This window comes from Pelobates fuscus, chromosome 2 (assembly GCF_036172605.1).
Source record: "Pelobates fuscus isolate aPelFus1 chromosome 2, aPelFus1.pri, whole genome shotgun sequence".
Classification (NCBI taxonomy): domain Eukaryota; kingdom Metazoa; phylum Chordata; class Amphibia; order Anura; family Pelobatidae; genus Pelobates; species Pelobates fuscus.
In genome coordinates, this window is record NC_086318.1 from 24,489,681 (window position 1) to 24,508,040 (window position 18,360).

The 18,360-nt window shown below is 41.9% G+C and overlaps 1 protein-coding gene across 2 annotated transcripts in view; it reads left to right on the forward strand.

Annotated features, from left to right (window-relative positions):
• Nucleotides 1–18,360, forward strand: part of LOC134586483 (L-threonine 3-dehydrogenase, mitochondrial-like) — a 33,087-nt gene that overhangs the window by 3,766 nt on the left and 10,961 nt on the right. The window contains exons 1-2 of one of the 2 annotated variants that reach the window (XM_063442016.1): nucleotides 10,101–10,151; nucleotides 15,925–16,123. In XM_063442016.1, coding sequence (XP_063298086.1) covers nucleotides 15,940–16,123 — 184 coding nt within the window. In that variant the 5' untranslated portion in view covers nucleotides 10,101–10,151; nucleotides 15,925–15,939. Of the gene's footprint in view, nucleotides 1–10,100; nucleotides 10,152–15,924; nucleotides 16,124–18,360 lie in introns of those variants that run through there. The other variant, XM_063442015.1, reaches the window with a different exon arrangement.

The window sequence follows — 18,360 nt, forward strand, 5'->3', positions numbered from 1 at the left end:
TTTAAACTGCAATATTTACCTTGCAGGGTTAACTCCTCTAGTGGCTGTCTACTAGACAGCAACTAGAGGGCACTTCCTGCTTCATAGCACAGGTTTTCTGTGCTAGAACGTAGATGGACGTCCTCACGTTGTGAGGACCTCCAGCATCGCTCAATTCCCCCTAGGAAAGCATTGAAAGCATTTTCAATGCTTTCCTATAGAGGTCTAATGCGCATTAGGTCTCCTCAGCTGGCGGGTGGGATCAGTCTCGCCCACCGGCTGACGTAAGGAAAGGGAGGAGCGGCGGCGACATCGGTGGGGGTAGCAGGTAAGTGACTGAAGGGGTTTTGACCCCGGGGGTGGGAGGGAGAGGGGACCTGCAGTGCCAGGAAAACGGATTGTTTTCCTGGCACTGGAGAGTCCCTTTAAATCCTGCCTCTACTCGCTGTGCTGCGAGTATGGGGCATGTCTACAAAACAGTGAGCAGCCACTGTTATGAAAAAAAAAAAAGTGTAGTGACTGAGTAGCTATTGCTATCCAGTCACTAATCGTATAAAGGGGTAGCTGACACAGTATGTCCCCTCCCTCCCGTTAATTATTTAAATAGGGGCTCTACCATGTCGCTAAATATTTCTTATGACAGCGAGCATCCACTGGCTGCTCATTGTTAAGTAGACATGCCTCTACTCGTGGTATAGCAGGAAGGGACAGGAGGGAGTTTTTAACTTTAGTTTGGGTTATCCCCATAGCTAGGCCTTTGGTCTTTGTTTCATTTGTTATGATTTCTATTCATTCATTCGTCTTTCGGATGAATGGACGAATAGCAGAAATTTGCCCGAAAAACTGGTTGTCCGAGAATGAATATCCAAATGTATTAAATAACATCTTTACCAAGATTTAAATAAGCATTTTACTACGAAACCTTATCCTTTCTGTGTAGAAAACAATATATGGCATTTTTACTGCATACTCATTTATTTGGTAAATACAGTATTCTTTCTTTCTTTCTGGGGAAACTAGTTATTGCAAAGCCTGTTGTGTCAGTGCAAACTAAATCAATGTCACATCACCCGCGGTGTCATTGTTCTGAGCAATGTGAAGTTTTATTGTACGAGCACATGTTCTATAGAATTCCGTGCACACAGGGTGTCAAGGTCAGAATTCTACTCATAGGAAGCTGTAAGGACTGCCCCAGCAGGAATAACCCGGCCCATTCTTGCTGCATTCTTTGTAGGAGTGATTGACAGCTAGAAGCAGATCAGAGTTCCCCGCTGTTATCCCCATTGACTAGTCTGCCCCTTTCGAGTTTAGTGACTGGGGATTTATCCTTTAATGAGATGAGCGAGACAGTCATTGTTTGAAGTGAGTGGAGTGCTCCTCTCCAACTTACGTTTTGAACAGAGTGGAGATTAGCTCTGCCATTCACTATTTAAGCTGTCCAGTGAGTTTGTTTTTTAAATGACAGAGGGAATTGTGTAGTTTGTGATCTGCTAGCTGTTTTTTATTCTCACACAAGCTTCGGCTTGTGGTAATAGTGGACGGCCAGAGACTCTGATTTGGTTGATAGGGGTCCACTGGGCGCTATTAAATAATCGTTAAGGGATGAGAGGAGAAACATTGTTATATCATCCCCTCAGGCATACAGGGTTATTTACTAACGTGAGACTTGTGCTTTCAGTTTCAAATGCTTTGCTCTTTGTCTGAATTGCGGGTGATACGTGATTGTCCGAAATCCCCAACTTCGAAACATTATATTGATGAAACCAACAAAACAGACATCGGACAAACACATTTTGTTTGACTTTTTATTTGGAATTCTGTCCATGGTGCCAAAACAATTGGATAATTCATGGGAAAAAATATGACTGGCGGTTTGGGGACAGTCAGTAATTGTTGATTGAATGTTGACAGATCAAGTGAGAAGTGATCCGTAAAAAGAGAAAAGTAGGAGAAATAAACATTTAAATCTGTATATATTTAATAAATATGGACTTTCTACTTCTCCTCCTTTTTTTTTTTTCTCTGTAGGTAACATATTCTCACTTGATCTGTGAATGAAATGGGTCAAAATATGCACCATCAATGTACCGCAATATATACATACTATTTATATTTTGCAGTACACTGACAATTTTTGCACCCCTCCCAAATCGTTTTTCCAAGACAATCACATGGAGGGAATTGGTCTGAACTGAAACATTATATTGAAGTGGCCTGGGTGCATAGTCCCATGTCCCTTAACCCTGAAAAGGTTTTTATTAATAAGCTGCAATCATTACCTTTTGAGAGTTAACTCCACCACTAGTGGCTGTCTACCAAACAGGACATCCTACATGAGGACATCCTGCATCACCCAAAACCCCATAGGAAAGAATTGTATAATGCTTTCCTATGAGGAAGTAGTAATGCGAGCGCGGCCATTGACACGCATGGGCATTAGGTCTCCCCCGTCGGCTGATGGCGGTGGGGGAGAAGTGGAGGCAGAGGCCGAGCCAGTGCCGAGGGATGGACAAGTTTGTTTTCCTGGCACTTTAGTTTCCCTTTATTGGCTTAAGTAGAACAATTCACCAAGACAATTATGTTCTCAGTTTGGCTATTTTAGTCTTCAAATTTGAAATTCCCAATGAATTCTCAGCAATGCCTACTTTAACGACCTGCCAAGAGCCATATTGCAACAACACTGGCTAAGCTGGAACTCATCTTTTCAAGATTCTGGGCTACTATTGAGGTGAGGAAACTGAGTGATCTGAAGGCTCAATCGCATGCCTCAAGTATATTGGCACAACCTACCTACCTGCATCAGTCCACTTCATCCTCAAGGCCTCCTGGGGACCTGACAGGCCAGAGAGCCCGTCTTCCTACTCTGTGGATGCCGAGGGCACAAGGCACTATCAATCTCCCAAAGCCTACAGCAGTGTGGAACCTAGCTCGGAGTTCTGAGACACTGATCCTTCTGACCCCTCAAGCAGGCGACTGCTGTTCCAGTGGAGATCTATGGAACTCAAATGCAGGCTTCTCATCAGCACTCCTCTACGCATACCTACCTACAAATGATATTCTCTCAGGAGCCGAACAGTCTACTTGCAAATGGGATGTGGGTGCACAAGCTTCCTCCTGGCTTAACTCCCTTGTGATAGACTCCTGTATTTTATTTGCATTCTATTTGTTGAAATCTCAGCCTACCTTTTTTATTTTTCTCAAAGCAAGATAGTCTAGCATGTATAACACTAATCATACCCACTCATATCTCAGTTGATATCCTATCGGCAAGTTAGCCTTTTCTCAAACGATGCCTAGCATGTTTGCTCTAGCATATAACTTGCCTTAGACCAAGAGGTTATTCTCTGTTACTAATGCCAGTCATTTTCTTTAAAATATATTGTCACTTAGTGTTACGTGACTTCTCTATAACCTCTTTACTGACCTGTCATTCATGCCTCCTGCATCTGAGGTTTCTCCTCTATAATTGCAAGCTTCCACCTAGGTCCATAGTTTGACTAATGAGCCTATTATGTTGTAACTTCGTTTAATGTTTCTTTTATTTTCTACTTTAATTAAAAAAAAAAAAGTGCAGAATATAGTATGACATTTCCTGATCTGTCTACATCCCTTACTGTTGTTTATATGCTTGTGAAATGTAACAGTACTTCTGACTGTAACGCAATGCGTTATATAAATAAATAAAGTGAGAACTGTTGGGCGTTCCAAGTGAATTCAAATGTAGGCCATGTAGCCAAACTGGAAGTCTAGATTTGGATAATTTTTTTGGAATCTGGCTATTTTGGCCCTAAATCTAAAATTCACTTTGCATTTCTGACAGTTCTCACGATCGCTGCAAGCCTTGTAAACATGTCTAAAGTAATTGGCAAACCACAGATAATGTGCGTTGTACGATTGTACCCAAACATGGTTTGCAGAACCATTTAACCAACAATAAAATAACTTTTTGGGATGGCCGGGTATCGGTTAAGAATTTTGGTTACAAACAAATGATAATGGGCCAATCTGTGTACTGCAACATGTACACATAATATAAATGTTATCCCCTTAATTTGGTTCACAGATCAAATGAGGAGAAACAGAAGGGAAAAATAATAGTAAAAATAAAGAAAATCTATAAATATTAGCATATTTATTAAACCATTGCTTAGCCGACCTCATAGAATGGATGAATGCTAGTTGGCTAAGTCAACCCGGACAAAACGGAGTAACTCTTGGTGAGGGGACCCTGGGTAACAAATACCCCATGATCACCTAACTGGCCTGGAGCTTGGAGGCTCTTAACTCATTAGTTCATCAAAGGTACGAAACCTGAGTGCTGATTGACTCTGGTTTATCATTAAGACAGCAGAATTCTTCCGTAATATAATCTGCCTACTTTCATCTGAAAAAACATAGCCAGGATACAACACTTAATTGATGATATGCCAACATTAATCCATACATTTGAATCCTCTTGGTTGGATTACTGCAATGTACTTTACTTGGGTCTCCCAGAAAAAGAACTCCATCACCTTCAGACTGTACAAAATGCAGCAGCCAGACTACTGACCAATCAAACATGCTCCTGTCACATAACACCTGTTCTCCACTGGGTTCCAATTAAATGGTGAACATATTTTAAAATTGACCTGCTGACCTTCAAAGCCTTAAACAATCAAGGCCCACCGTACCTGGAAGAGCTCCTGACACCCTACATTCCATCCCGTTCACTTCGTTCAGCCAGCAAATCCCTCCTGTCCGTGCAAAGAATAAAGACAGGCTCAGGTTCCAGGGCATACAGCCATGCTGCCCCTAACTTCTGGAACTCTTTACTGAGCTCAGAGAGGAACTGTCCTTACAGACTTTAAAAAAAAGCTAAAGGCCACCTCTTCTTGACTTTCAATCCGCTCATCTGACCATCAGAAACTGCTAACTTTTAATTCTTTGTTTCTATATTTGTAAAATGATTTGAGTCTCACAGGGAGAAAAGCGCTATAAAAATCGCAAATTATTATTATATAATATACAAATCTAAATTAGTTGTTAGATCTCCGCCTTTTTTTCCTTTATTGGTCTCTTCTTGCTAGATCTGTGAATAAAATGGACTTTTAGTAGTAATCCGCGAACCATCAACCCTCTTCTTCTTCTTTTTTTTTTTTTTTTTTTTTTGGGGTGCAATTTAGAATTGCAGATCAAAATTAACATGCTCATCCATTGCACAATTCATTTGTTTCCTGGTTCGGCTACATGTCGTCTCAGAGTTTGGGAACTCGTATTTCAGACAGATTGTCGTTCAGAATGAAACAAATCACCAAGTTTAGCAATCAGTTATTTCCCAGTTACTACTTCCTGTGACAGATCTTTATAAGATAATTTGCTCCGATCACCTATATTGATCACCCAATTTCTCACTATTTTCGTGAAATTATCCATTTTGCAACAAAAGCAGTTGGTATAGTCGAGACTTAAACCATCGATGGAAGGCTCCAATGTTTATTCAGATACTGTATTGGTATAAACAGATCTTGTACGGACCCTACAGAAACCCAGATCAAGACAGCAATATGTGCTTATTCAGCAGGGCATGTAACCAGCGTGCTCTCCCAACTTCAATGGCCGGGGCAGGGATTTTTATTAATAAATGTGCTGTGTTCTATAAGGGATAATTACATAATCTATTTCTGGTTACTGTGATGAATCATATATGAAAAATGGGTGTTGCCGTTCAATAGCTAATATTTCTGTATAACTGGATGTGTCAGTACAATGACAAACTGCTTACATTATTCAGATCATTACATCTAATGAGAAAACTAATCACTGCAGCCTGAACCGATACGCACGACTCTCTCTCTTCCGCGAAATGTATGTCTGATCCCTTTGTGGAAATGCTATTATTTTATTTTTTATGTTTGATCACTGTTGCGTGGTTTTTACAAGAAATTATTGCAGCTTTTTCACGTTTTGTATGTCTGCTTTGAATTGTAAAAGCAAGTTTAACACCAGGAAGATCCTGCGGTTCATTATCTGACTTTTTAGTGTGGGTTTTTTGTGTTTTTTTTTTTTTTTGTGTTCCCATTTGGTCACAGCGCGGTGGAGTATGAAGTGGTCATGGCAAGGTTAAGGCTGGATTACAATTGGTTGGTAGGTTCGAGCTCATCGGTGGCTCTGAATCTGGGGGTGTAAGGGTGTCTCAGTACACCCCTACAGTTTAAACATTTGGATATGGGCCTCTTTGGTATACCTTCCATTTATGTTAATGTCATTAATACTGTTATATATTGTTATATTGGTATGGGGTCATTGCCAAGGGTATTGAGGTACGGAGGGAGATTGTAATAAAATATCATTATTATTTGGCAATTTTGTTAAATTTATGATAATAGCTGTGGACTATATATATTTTCAACAGATAATCTGGTGTCTGTGTCTTATTAAAGGGAGTTTTGTGTGGGTTATGGCACATGCCGAATAACGACTGTGCGCATGTCAAGGCTCCTACACACTGTGTAGGTTAGGTTACAGTTAGTTATACTGGGTGGATTTATATTAACCCCTTAAGGACCAAACTTCTGGAAAAAAGGGAATCATGACATGTCGCACATGTCATGTGTCCTTAACCCCTTAAGGGCACGTGACATGTCATGATTCCCTTTTATTCCAGAAGTTTGGTCCTTAAGGGGTTAAGGGGTTAAAGGGACACTCCAGGCTCTCACATATGTTCGGTGCACAATATAAGTTAGGTTATTGTTAGGTGGAGTAAACCTGAGTTAACTTATATTTTAATTAAAGGGGGGGGGGGAGGGGAGTGATAATATAACTGAATAATGAACACCCCAACATTACAAATACAAACATCGCAGTGTTCCTTTAACTTTTGGGTAACCTTTTCAGCTAATAACATAAATGTCGTTTTAAGATTTTCTGCAGAACTCTAGATTTTCCAGTGTTCTATGTTTTGTTTTTTACATGTGTTTTCTATACATTATCCTATGTATGACATTGCATTTCTGTAAAACCCTATAATCAGAATGACTCAGACAGCACAGATGCAGTTTTAAAACGTTCTAAACCAGCTCCAGCTGGATTAACAAAGTCTAATGGAGCTGCAGCTCCGGGCCTGCAGGATAAGCCCACGGACCCAAAAACAGGGGAAACAAGTCAATGCTACTCCTCGATGCTCTTGCTCTGTTATGTTGTGCAGAGGGAACTTAGGAAGGATATAAGAGAACAAAACCTAACTGGATAGCTATAAATTAGTTACCATTAGTGGTGGAACTAGCAGGGTCACGATGGTCACCAGGCTCCAGGAGTTTCTGTTAACTTCTGTTGGGGGGGCTGTCCTGGTTACGTTCCTACTGGCCTCAAACACGCAGTAATATGCTTCCAGCCGGGATCTTTTATTATACCTTCACCTTCCATTACCTCAACAATTTGTCCCGCATTTCCTGGTGGTTGCAACCACCTTGAGGCTATCCAGTGCCTGCTTGTTTTTCTCACTCCAGCCATGCAGGGCTGCAGGAAGACCAGAAGCTCTTTTACCCCCCGAATTAGTCAGGTGTGCGGGGATGTGGAGAGGCGCGGGGTGTGGTGAAGCCGTATAATCCAGGACTAAGTAAACTTGAGGTCAGAGAAAGTGAATGATGTTGTGAGGGAGGAGATAGTGAAAGCTGACATGAGGTCAGAGAGATAAATCACATAGGAAGGCAAAAACATAGGCAGGCTGGATGGCTAACAAACATTAGTGGATTAGAATTAGGAGAAAACCTGCATAGAGAAATAGAGAGAGAGAGGAAAAAAACATGGAAAAGTGAAGAGAGAGAGACTATATGGAGAAAGACATGGCATGAGAAGATCGTTGATAAGAAAGAGGCCTTTTTATGTATGTGTAATAGCGGTGGGCCTTTTGGTTTCTAGTTACAGCCCATGCTTAAACTAAAGTGCAGGGCCGCCTTGAATGTTGATTGGACTCTCGGCAAGAATTTGCTTGTGCCCCCTGGTCCTCTCCCTCCCACCTTCTAGCATGCAATCACGCCTTCCACCCAAAGACACACATAACAAAAACTAAAAAAACATAGATCGTAGACTTGGCCACACTTATTTTTCACCTAGAGATAATATACACACTGACACAGATACACATGCACAGTCTCGGACATACACCGGTACAGACATCCAAATACACAGACACACAGGGGCATACACACTATTTATTTAAGGGACACTCCAGGCTCATACAGACACACAGATACCCCCACTGACATACATGCAGATACACACGATGGCACACATGCAGTTACACAGACACACTGACACACATACAGATACACAGGAGCACACACTGACACACATGCAGATACACAGACCCAAATACCAAGAGATACACATACACACTTAATGACAAACATTTAGATACACAGAATGACACTCATATATAGATGCAAACATTGACACACACAGATACAGAGGGACACACACTGATACACATATAGACCCACATACAAACAGATACACACACACACACACACACACACACACACACAGACACCTACAGACACAGATATAGATATATACACAGATACAGACACACAGATACACATAGTGACAGATACACACATGCATATACACATACAGACCGATACAAACACACATACAGATACACATACAAACAGACACACATGGAAAATATACATTTTTAGTCACCCTCCTGCAGCATAGCCTCCACCATATTCATGACATTCAGGCGTTCTGGCTGTTCTAGCGCTTCTTATGTTTACTCATACTATATACAACTGACCGGACTAAATACATAACCACAAACACCGGTATAAAAGCAGTTTCTTACCCCAAGTCCTTGTAGACGAAACGCAAAGTAGGAAAGTTAATTTTGTGAGAACACTTCAACAAAGTAACGTAGAAAACCAGAAATACAAAAACATTCAGAAATTGTCTCTTCCTGTCAGAAATATTTCATAAATATATAATCAAGTGTCATATCACATTGTTTTAAAAAAAAAAAAAAAAAAAAACTACCAGAGGGTTGTTATAATTCTATCGTCTGGTACTGACACCATACTTGGTATTTGGCATGGACATAAAGAAGGTCCTAAATAGACTTTTTCAGTGAGCTCTGTCCAAACCAGAAAGTGACTCTGCCAATCATGACGTTCCCTTAACTTTTCGCTCTCTGCAGCACACTCCACAGATAGTTGTGTGATGCGTGAGAAGGTGCCTCTGTGACAAAAGTTGATGGTGGATGCTTTGCATTTTTGTCAACCTTGGTCTTTACCATGAGACAAGGTCTCAATGTTTCTTATATTTTGTTTGACCGAGTTGGGATTTCAATGAAACCTTATTTTTATAAAATACTCAGTGTTCAGAAGTGACCGAGGCATTTTGCCGTGTGCGCTATGCCCTGGCTGTGCCGCTTGCTATCTGATGCTAAAATCAGACTAGATGGGCCGAATGGTTCTTATCTGCCGTCACATTCTATGTTTCTCACAAGTGGCACATTTATATGGTATCAGTATATTAATGTCAGACTGTAGATGAGAATTGGTTTCTCTATCACAACCAATTTGCAAAAGACTTGCGACGTAGAAGGTAACAAAACTGATTCCGAAAAATAATGAGCCAAAACATGCACTCCAAGCAGTTTTATATTCTATATAATTTTTTTTTTTTTTTGTGGTTTTCATAATCAGAAAAAGAACGTTAACAGTGCGTGGAACGTGCAAGCTTTACTTTTTTTTCTTCTTCTTCTTCCAGTAAACACATGAATCCACTGACCTTGTGTTAACTCCTTCAGGACAAGTTACACGTCACATATTTTATGATAACAAGGTATTTGTGTAACCTGGACCGTGAAGGAGTTTCATTGATGAATGAGATCTGCGATTGGTCTGATTCTCTCGACCTGCGGTTCTACACCTGGTATTGCACATGACAGCAGCCCGTGGTATTTGTCATAAAGCAATATATCTGGATCAGCTGCCTACAGAGAGGCTCTGCCAGAAGAACTAGAGCTTGTGCGATGTCATGCACTGTGCCTTCTCGTCCCCTCCCACCCCCTGACGTAGGGGCCAACTCCTACCCTGCTCACAGTGTGTGATTGGCAGAGTTTGGAGGATGTGTCCTATATAAAGCATGCACACGTTTAATTTGGCTAAAACTGCAACAGAGCAAGTGAGGTGAGTGAGTTCATTATATCATGAGATGTGCGTGTGTGTATATGCCATATATAATTGTATAGTGTGTGTATGTGTATATATAAATTTTTTTTTTTTAGTTTTTTTGTGTATAGCATTGCTGGTCATGATCTCTCCCTTTTAACCAGATTATTCCATTTTAACCCGATTACCCCTTTAAATATTACTTCTTAAAACTGAACAGCAGTGCGGTTAATGTAGATTTCACTCTAAATGCTCTATAAATGTCCTGAGCCTACAGAATATCACACTTAGATCTACGAAACGTAACATGCTCCCCAAATCTTTAGGGCTTTCCCCCCCCCCCCCACAAAACACTGAATGCTGGTGAATGGGGAACCATATTGCAAATATTAGAACCGAATCATGGCTTTTGGAAAAATTCTCAAACGCCGCTATAGTCCCAGCGAAGGTATTTTAGTCTGAATTCTGCGATTTGGTGCGACCCTTTCTAAGGTTTACTTTTCAGTGGGAGGAAAAATGTATACCGCTTCATCTTTAATCTGTGTGTCATGCAAGGCTGCAGTGTTCACAGGCGGTCTTACTAGCCTAAATGATGGGGGGGAAAGGGGATTCTGTGGATATTCTGCTCTCTTGTCTAGCACTGAAAGGGTTATTTCGTGAACGCACACGATGTGCTGGCTGTGTTAGAGAGGACTGAATGAGAGGACAGATTGCTGTATAATTAGGCTTGTGAGGAGCTGCCTTTTCAATCTATAGACCTTCTGGCTGGTTGTGAAATTCGATGCCTGTTTTCATGGCTTTGAAGTCACGATGCTGGGCATTTTACAATATTCTCTACACTGGTGTCCAATTGGATTAATAAATACAACTTCGCTCTTGGTTACTGAACGTTTAAAGCCTGCTTGGCATAACCCAGTAAAACCGTGTACTGCAGAGAAACGAGAAGGGGATTGCAAATTTTACACCAATATATCTAAGCTGTAAAAATTGCAGAGTGGAATAGTTTTCCATTTTCACTCTCCCCAGATCTGAGTTTAGTAAAAGTCCAAACGTATCTCTACGTTGCTTTCAATCAAACTAAGTTTTGTTACTTGTGTTTCTCTGGTTATCTGTATGTCTAGTGCTGCAGAATTTATTATTCATGATAACCGGCTTTTCCTCGAAATACAGGATCATGTCTCTACGTGTCGCAACTTTTCTGTACTAAATTATAATTTTTTCCTTGCAAAGCCCTGGGGCGCTCAATAGGTTAACTTGCGTTCTTAGGACAAAGTATATCTCTCGCTGTTAAAGCATGATGGGAGTTGTAGTGTTCCTGAAGGGCGCAGGTTTCTCTGCTTCGCATCGCTTTCTCGTATTTTATTTTTTTTAATTATTTATTTCTTTCTTCTTTTCCATCGGAGAAATAAGCAGATGCTCAAGGTGACCCGTAATGGTGTGAGAATCCTGCGTGGTTAGTTTACCCTAATTTCTCATTACACCATTGAGTCAATGACCTGGAATACTTTGATTACTGTTTTTTTTTTGTTTTTTGTTTTTTATCTCGTCGTGTTGCTGCCTGCTGTTTTATATTAATGAGATTCTTTTCATAGAAATTAATTTATTTTAAAGATGGCGAGAGTATTTCACCTGGAGCATTGTGCACTGAGCATCAGAATATGTGGTTTCGTTCGTTTGAATTTGGTGTTTCCCAGGTCAATAAATGTAATACCATTAAGCTGATAGTAACAAATAGAGGTTTTACTATTATTACAATTATTTAGAATATAAATGGCCCATAACTTGTCTCTTTCAAACTGAAGGCCAACAAACGATCAGGTTGGTGACAAACCCTTGCTGCTTCTGCTGTAATCAATTGTTTCCATAGGAAATGTCTTAACTCCCATCTCTCTCTGCCTGCAGCTCTGCCAGCTAATGGTAGACAATCAGTGGTGCCATCTGTGTATGAGTGCACGTACCGCGTTGTGAAATTGGCAAAGGAGAGTGGAACGTGTCTTCAAAAAGTGATGAGATGGAAATCAAATACAAAATCAACAATACGTTTTTTTTCCCTAAACAAATTGTAAAAAAGACGATGAAAGCAAATGTTAAGTTTAGTCTCCAAAACAATTTCTCACAGAGTTGTAAAACCAGGTGTGCAGCCCTAACTACTCAAATTCCAAGCAATCGTAAACTTATAAAACAGAACAAAAGCTTAAATGGTTTTCTTCTTCTAACACCAGACGATCACTTACTCCAAACTGCTCAGAGTTAAGTATTGGGTCAGATTGTGCAATAGTTTGTTACTTTCTATAGAATTCATTCCTCTCTCAAGCACAACCTATTATGCGCTTTATACAGAGAAGTTAACTTTTATAAAGCACATTTCTGGCCCCTCCATTTATTTTAACTTTCCACCATTCAGATGACAGAGTTGTCAATGTGATGCATTTTTGGAATATAGTCTTTACATTTTCCTTCTGCATTTTTGCTTGTTCATATACGTTCTAGTGATGTTATATGCTGTTTTACAGTCCGTTTCCGTGTTTAGTGGTATAATATGTCATTTTACAGCTTGTTCCCGTGTTTAGTGGTATAATATGTCATTTTACAGCTTGTTCCCATGTTTAGTGGTGTAATATGTCATTTTACAGCTTGTTCCCATGTTTAGTGGTGTAATATGTCATTTTACAGTCCGTTCCCGTGTTTAATGGTGTAATATGTCATTTTACAGTCCGTTCCCGTGTTTAATGGTGTAATATGTCATTTTACAGTTTGTTCCCGTGTTTAGTGGTGTAATATGCTGTTTTACCGTTTGTTCCCGTGGTGTAATATGCTGTTTTACAGTCTGTTCCCATGTTTTAGTGGTATAATATACAGTTTTACAGTCCGTTTCCGTGTTTAGTGGTATAATATGTCATTTTACAGCTTGTTCCCGTGTTTAGTGGTATAATATGTCATTTTACAGCTTGTTCCCATGTTTAGTGGTGTAATATGTCATTTTACAGCTTGTTCCCATGTTTAGTGGTGTAATATGTCATTTTACAGTCCGTTCCCGTGTTTAATGGTGTAATATGTCATTTTACAGTCCGTTCCCGTGTTTAATGGTGTAATATGTCATTTTACAGTTTGTTCCCGTGTTTAGTGGTGTAATATGCTGTTTTACCGTTTGTTCCCGTGGTGTAATATGCTGTTTTACAGTCTGTTCCCATGTTTTAGTGGTATAATATACAGTTTTACAGTCTGTTCCCGTGTTTAATGGTGTAATATGTCATTTTACAGTTTGTTCCCATGTTTAGTGGTACAATGTTCCGTTTTACAGTCTGTTCCCGTGTTTAATGGTGTATTTTCCTGGGTTTATGTTCTATAATGACGGTTTGTTGCTCTGGATTGATACATTGACGTTCTGCAAGCAATAATACAATTATTAAGATAACGGGTGTGTGTTTAATTGTATTTTTGTAACTGATCTGAATGCAGTATTCATATTCTGCTCTGTGCATTCCTGATATTACTATTTCCCTCTGGTTGGCTAGTGGGGATTGTGCATCTAATCACGTAGCCCTGAATGAGCTGATTTAGAAAGTACTCTCCTTTGCCATCCGACCAGCCTGAGTGGAGCGAGAAAGAGCTAACCCTTTCACTGCCTGGAAGGTCTATTATCCATTGCTGTATAAGCCGCTAAATAATCTGACAAAGTGGCGAATGCACATCTGCGGTAACATTATAGCATAGATGGGGATGGATCAGAGTTATGGGAAGGATTTGATTAAACTTGGGGACAGATGTACGGAAGTGCCTTGTTTTGTCCATTTACATTGCTTGTCTCTGGTGATCTGTGATCTAAACATCTATGTGTGTGTGTGTGTGTGTGTGTGTGTGTGTATATATATATATATATATATACGCACACACTCACAGAAACATTTTAACGCCTAGACCAGAACAAGCTCCATGCTGATAAGACCTAAAAGGTTTAAATCGAATCTCCATACACTGATCAACCACAACATTAAAATAAACTACCAAATAGCGTGTGGATCCCCGTTGTGCAGCCAAAAGATCCTTGTTGCATCAAGGCATGGACTCCACAAGACCTCTGAATATGTCCTGTAGTATCAGACACCAAGACATTAGCAAGTTGCGAGGTGGGGCCTCCATGGATCGGATGTGTGCTTCAGCACATCCCATTGTGGCTCAGTCGGATTGAGATCTGGGGAATTTGGAGGCAAAGGTAGCACTGTGAACGCTTTGTCATGTTCCTCAAACCATTCCTGAAATTTTTTTGCAATGTGGCACGGTGCATTATCCTGCTGAAAGAGGCCTCTGCCATCAGGGAATACCATTGCCATGAAGAGGTGTACGTGGTCTGCAACAATCTACAGGTAGGTGGTAGGTGTCAAAGTAACATCCCCATGAATGCCAGGATCCAAGGCTTCCAAGCAGAACAAAGCATAGCACTGCTTACACCTTCTTCCTTTAAAGCGTCCTGCTGCCAACTTGTCCCTAGGTAAACGATGCACACACACACCCGGCCAATCACCTGATCTAAAAGAAAACGTGATTCATCAGACAGGGCAACCTTCCTCCAGTGCTCCAGCTGGTCGAGTTCTTACACTCGTGTGATCATTGAAGGCGCTTTTGGACAGGGGTCATCATGAGCACGGCATGTGGTCTCCAGCTAGGCCCCCCTATACGTGGCAAACTGTGATGCACCGTGTGTTCTGACACCTTTCTATTATGGCCAGGTGATCCGATCAGTTGGGCTAGACTTCGCTTCCCCGGAAGCCCTGAGCTTCCACGTGATGCATTTCACCAGTTGTCCTTCCTTTCACCAATTTTAGTAGGTACTAACCACTCCATACCGGGAACACCCCACAAGATTCGCTGTTTTGGAGATACTTTGACCCAGTTATCTAGCCATCACTATTTGGCCATTGTCAAAGTCCATTTTTCCTGCTTCCAACACATGAAATTTGAGAACTGACTTCAGTTACTACCCAATATATCTCACCCCTTGACAGATGCCATTGTAACAATATAATAAATGTTATTCATGTCACCTGTCAGTGGTTTTAATGTTGTGGTTGATCAGTGTATGACGAAACAGGCAATGCACAAAACCCCATCTTGTTTTATTCGAAATTCAGAGTTTCGTTCATGGACCGTCAAAAAAAGATGATTGTTTGCTTTTAATTCAGATTTATTGGAAGTGAACAATAGAGAGGGAAAAATGAGGAACCGTAAAAAAAACCTCTATTAGTTAAAATTTCACAGCAACATATAGTGATACCTTAATTCTTTCACAATCTTAAAAAAATTAAAATCTGGCCCTTGTGAAATATTTCTGATCATCGGGCTTACAGGAAACAGATCCCGGTGCTCCTAGTGTGAAGCCACAATAATCAACTTATAAATGAATAATGAGGGTTTGAAATGATTGCCGTTGCTCAGTGTTATGTTCAGTTTTACTTATATTGTTTATATATATATATATAAAAAAAATTTTTTTTTTTTTTTTTTTTTTATTCTTTATTTTATTGTGCACAGAAATTAACAGGTAGCCCTGATGCGCCACAACAGCGTCTGCAGGGTAGATTGAGAAACATTTGCATTATACAGTGTGGCATTTGCTGGACAGGCACATTTTTATATATATTAGTAAAATCCACATTCTAACTGTGTTCAAGAATTGTAAATGCAGGTTAAACTATATGTTTGTAGGTATGTTAAATGATGTACAGGAGATTGTCTGGTGTCACATGTGACTTCAGAATCGACTAAATATATATATTTATTATTTTTTTTGTAGCTTTCAAAGTGAAAGATGCCAGTTTTAAGGACGTTGACACGAACCGTTAAGCCTATCCTGCAGGGTCCTGTCTGTGGGTGCCAGACCTTGGTTACACAGGCTCGTTTCATTGGTTTCTCACCACGCCAAGTGCCATCCGATGCCAGTTTTCACTCTGTGTCTTTCTCAGAGACTGACCACCCACGCGTGCTCATCACAGGTCTGTACTAAAGTTTTTTGGTTTTTTCTGTCCGTTTTCATTTTAAATTCCCATTGGAACTGTTTTGTGAATTCTACATTAAAGCGGCACTGTCATGCCGAATCACGTTTTTTTTTTTTTAACCCCCCTCCCGCCTCCACTACATCCAATCGACCCCCTAGTCACCCCCAAATGCCCCTAAGCCCCCCACATTACCTCTTTTTAATTCTTTATCTTCTGCCCCGATCTTTATTCAGGGCGCCGCCATCTTTGAGTGGGTAGGTGAAGTCCCTGTGGGACACGTCATCTACCCACACTACACAGACTGTGAGATTCCCGCACATGCCCAGTGAAACACCTGGACATGCGAACGGGAATTTCACCTATTCATTCATTCATCAGACAGACGAATGAATGAATAGAAAAAATCAGATGAACAAACTAACACTGTGTATCAGTGTTAGTTTGTTCGTTCAGTTTATTACAAGGAGGGAGCTACCGGCGTGCAGCTCCCTCCTTGTAATATGTAACTATAGAAGCGGCAGGGAGCAGTGCTCCTCGCCACTTCCTAAGCCCCCCATGTCCCCCCCTCACTCTATGGGGGTCAATATGACCCCCATAATAGCACAAGGGAGATTAAAATCTCCCCAATACCCCTACTCGCTATACCGCGAGTAGGGGCATGTCCACTAAACAGTGAGCAGTGCTCACTGTAAAAAAAAAAAAAAATGGTAATAAGTAGCCCCCCCCCCCCCCCCGGCCCCCACCCCTGCGCGGTGGGTGGGGGCCCTAATAAAACAATAAGGGGGGGGGGACCTATTGTCCTCCCCCCCCGGCCCCCACCCCTGCGCGGTGGGTGGGGGCCCTAATAAAACAATAAGGGGGGGGGGGAACCTACTGTCCTCCCCCCCTGGCCCCCACCCCTGAGCGGTGGGTGGGGGCCCTAATAAAACAATAAGGGGGGGGACCTACTGTCCTCCCCCCCTGGCCCCCACCCCTGAGCGGTGGGTGGGGGCCCTAATAAAAACAATAAGGGGGGGGGACCTACTGTCCTCCCCCCCGGCCCCCACCCCTGAGCGGTGGGTGGGGGCCCTAATAAAACAATAAGGGGGGGGGACCTATTGTCCTCCCCCCCCTGGCCCCCACCCCTGCGTGGTGGGTGGGGGCCCTAATAAAAACATTAAGGGGGGGGACCTATTGTCCTCCCCCCCGGCCCCCACCCCTGCGCGGTGGGTGGGGGCCCTAATAAAACAATAAGGGGGGGGGACCTACTGTCCTCCCCCCCTGGCCCCCACCCCTGAGCGGTGGGTGGGGGCCCTAATAAAAACAATAAGGGGGGGGGGGACCTACTGTCCTCCCCCCCTGGCCCCCACCCCTGAGCGGTGGGTGGGGGCCCTAATAAAAACAATAAGGGGGGGGGGGACCTACTGTCCTCCCCCCCGGCCCCCACCCCTGAGCGGTGGGTGGGGGCCCTAATAAAACAATAAGGGGGGGGGACCTACTGTCCTCCCCCCCTAGCCCCCACCCCTGCGCGGTGGGTGGGGGCCCTAAATGAACCCCCCCCCCCATCAAGGTGACTAGGGGTCCCAAGCCCCTAGTCACCCCCCACCCAAAACATTCTATCCCCTACCTACCCCCCTCACCCTAAAAATAGTGAGGGGGGAATAAAATAACTAACCTGTAAAAAAATAAAAATAAACTTACCATTTGACGTCTTCTTTTTTCTAAATTCTTCTTACTTCAGCCCCCCAAAAGGCCAAATAAAAATCCATAAACCCGTCGCACTTTATAAAAAAAAAAAAAAAAAACGAGCGCAAACAAAAATTAATCCATCTTCACCCATGGAGGGCACGCCGCGTACTGAGCTCCGCAGGGCGGGTCAAGGCTTATAAAGCCTTGCCCCGCCCTGCAATTAGGCTTAGAACACAATGATTGGTTGGTTTAAGCCAATCAGAGTGCTCTGTGTCATTTTACACAGCGTGGGAAAATTCAAAAGAACTTTCCCACGCTGTGTAAAATGACAGATCACTGTGATTGGATGGTTTTCAAGCCATCCAATCACAGTGCTCTGTGTCATTTTACAAGCGTGGGAAAATTCCAAAGAACTTTCCCACGCTTGTAAAATGACACAGAGCAGTGTGATTGGATGGATTTCAAGCCATCCAATCACAGTGCTCTGTGTCATTTTACACAGCGTGGGAAAGTTCTTTGGCATTTTCCCACGCTTGTAAAATGACACAGAGCACTGTGATTGGATG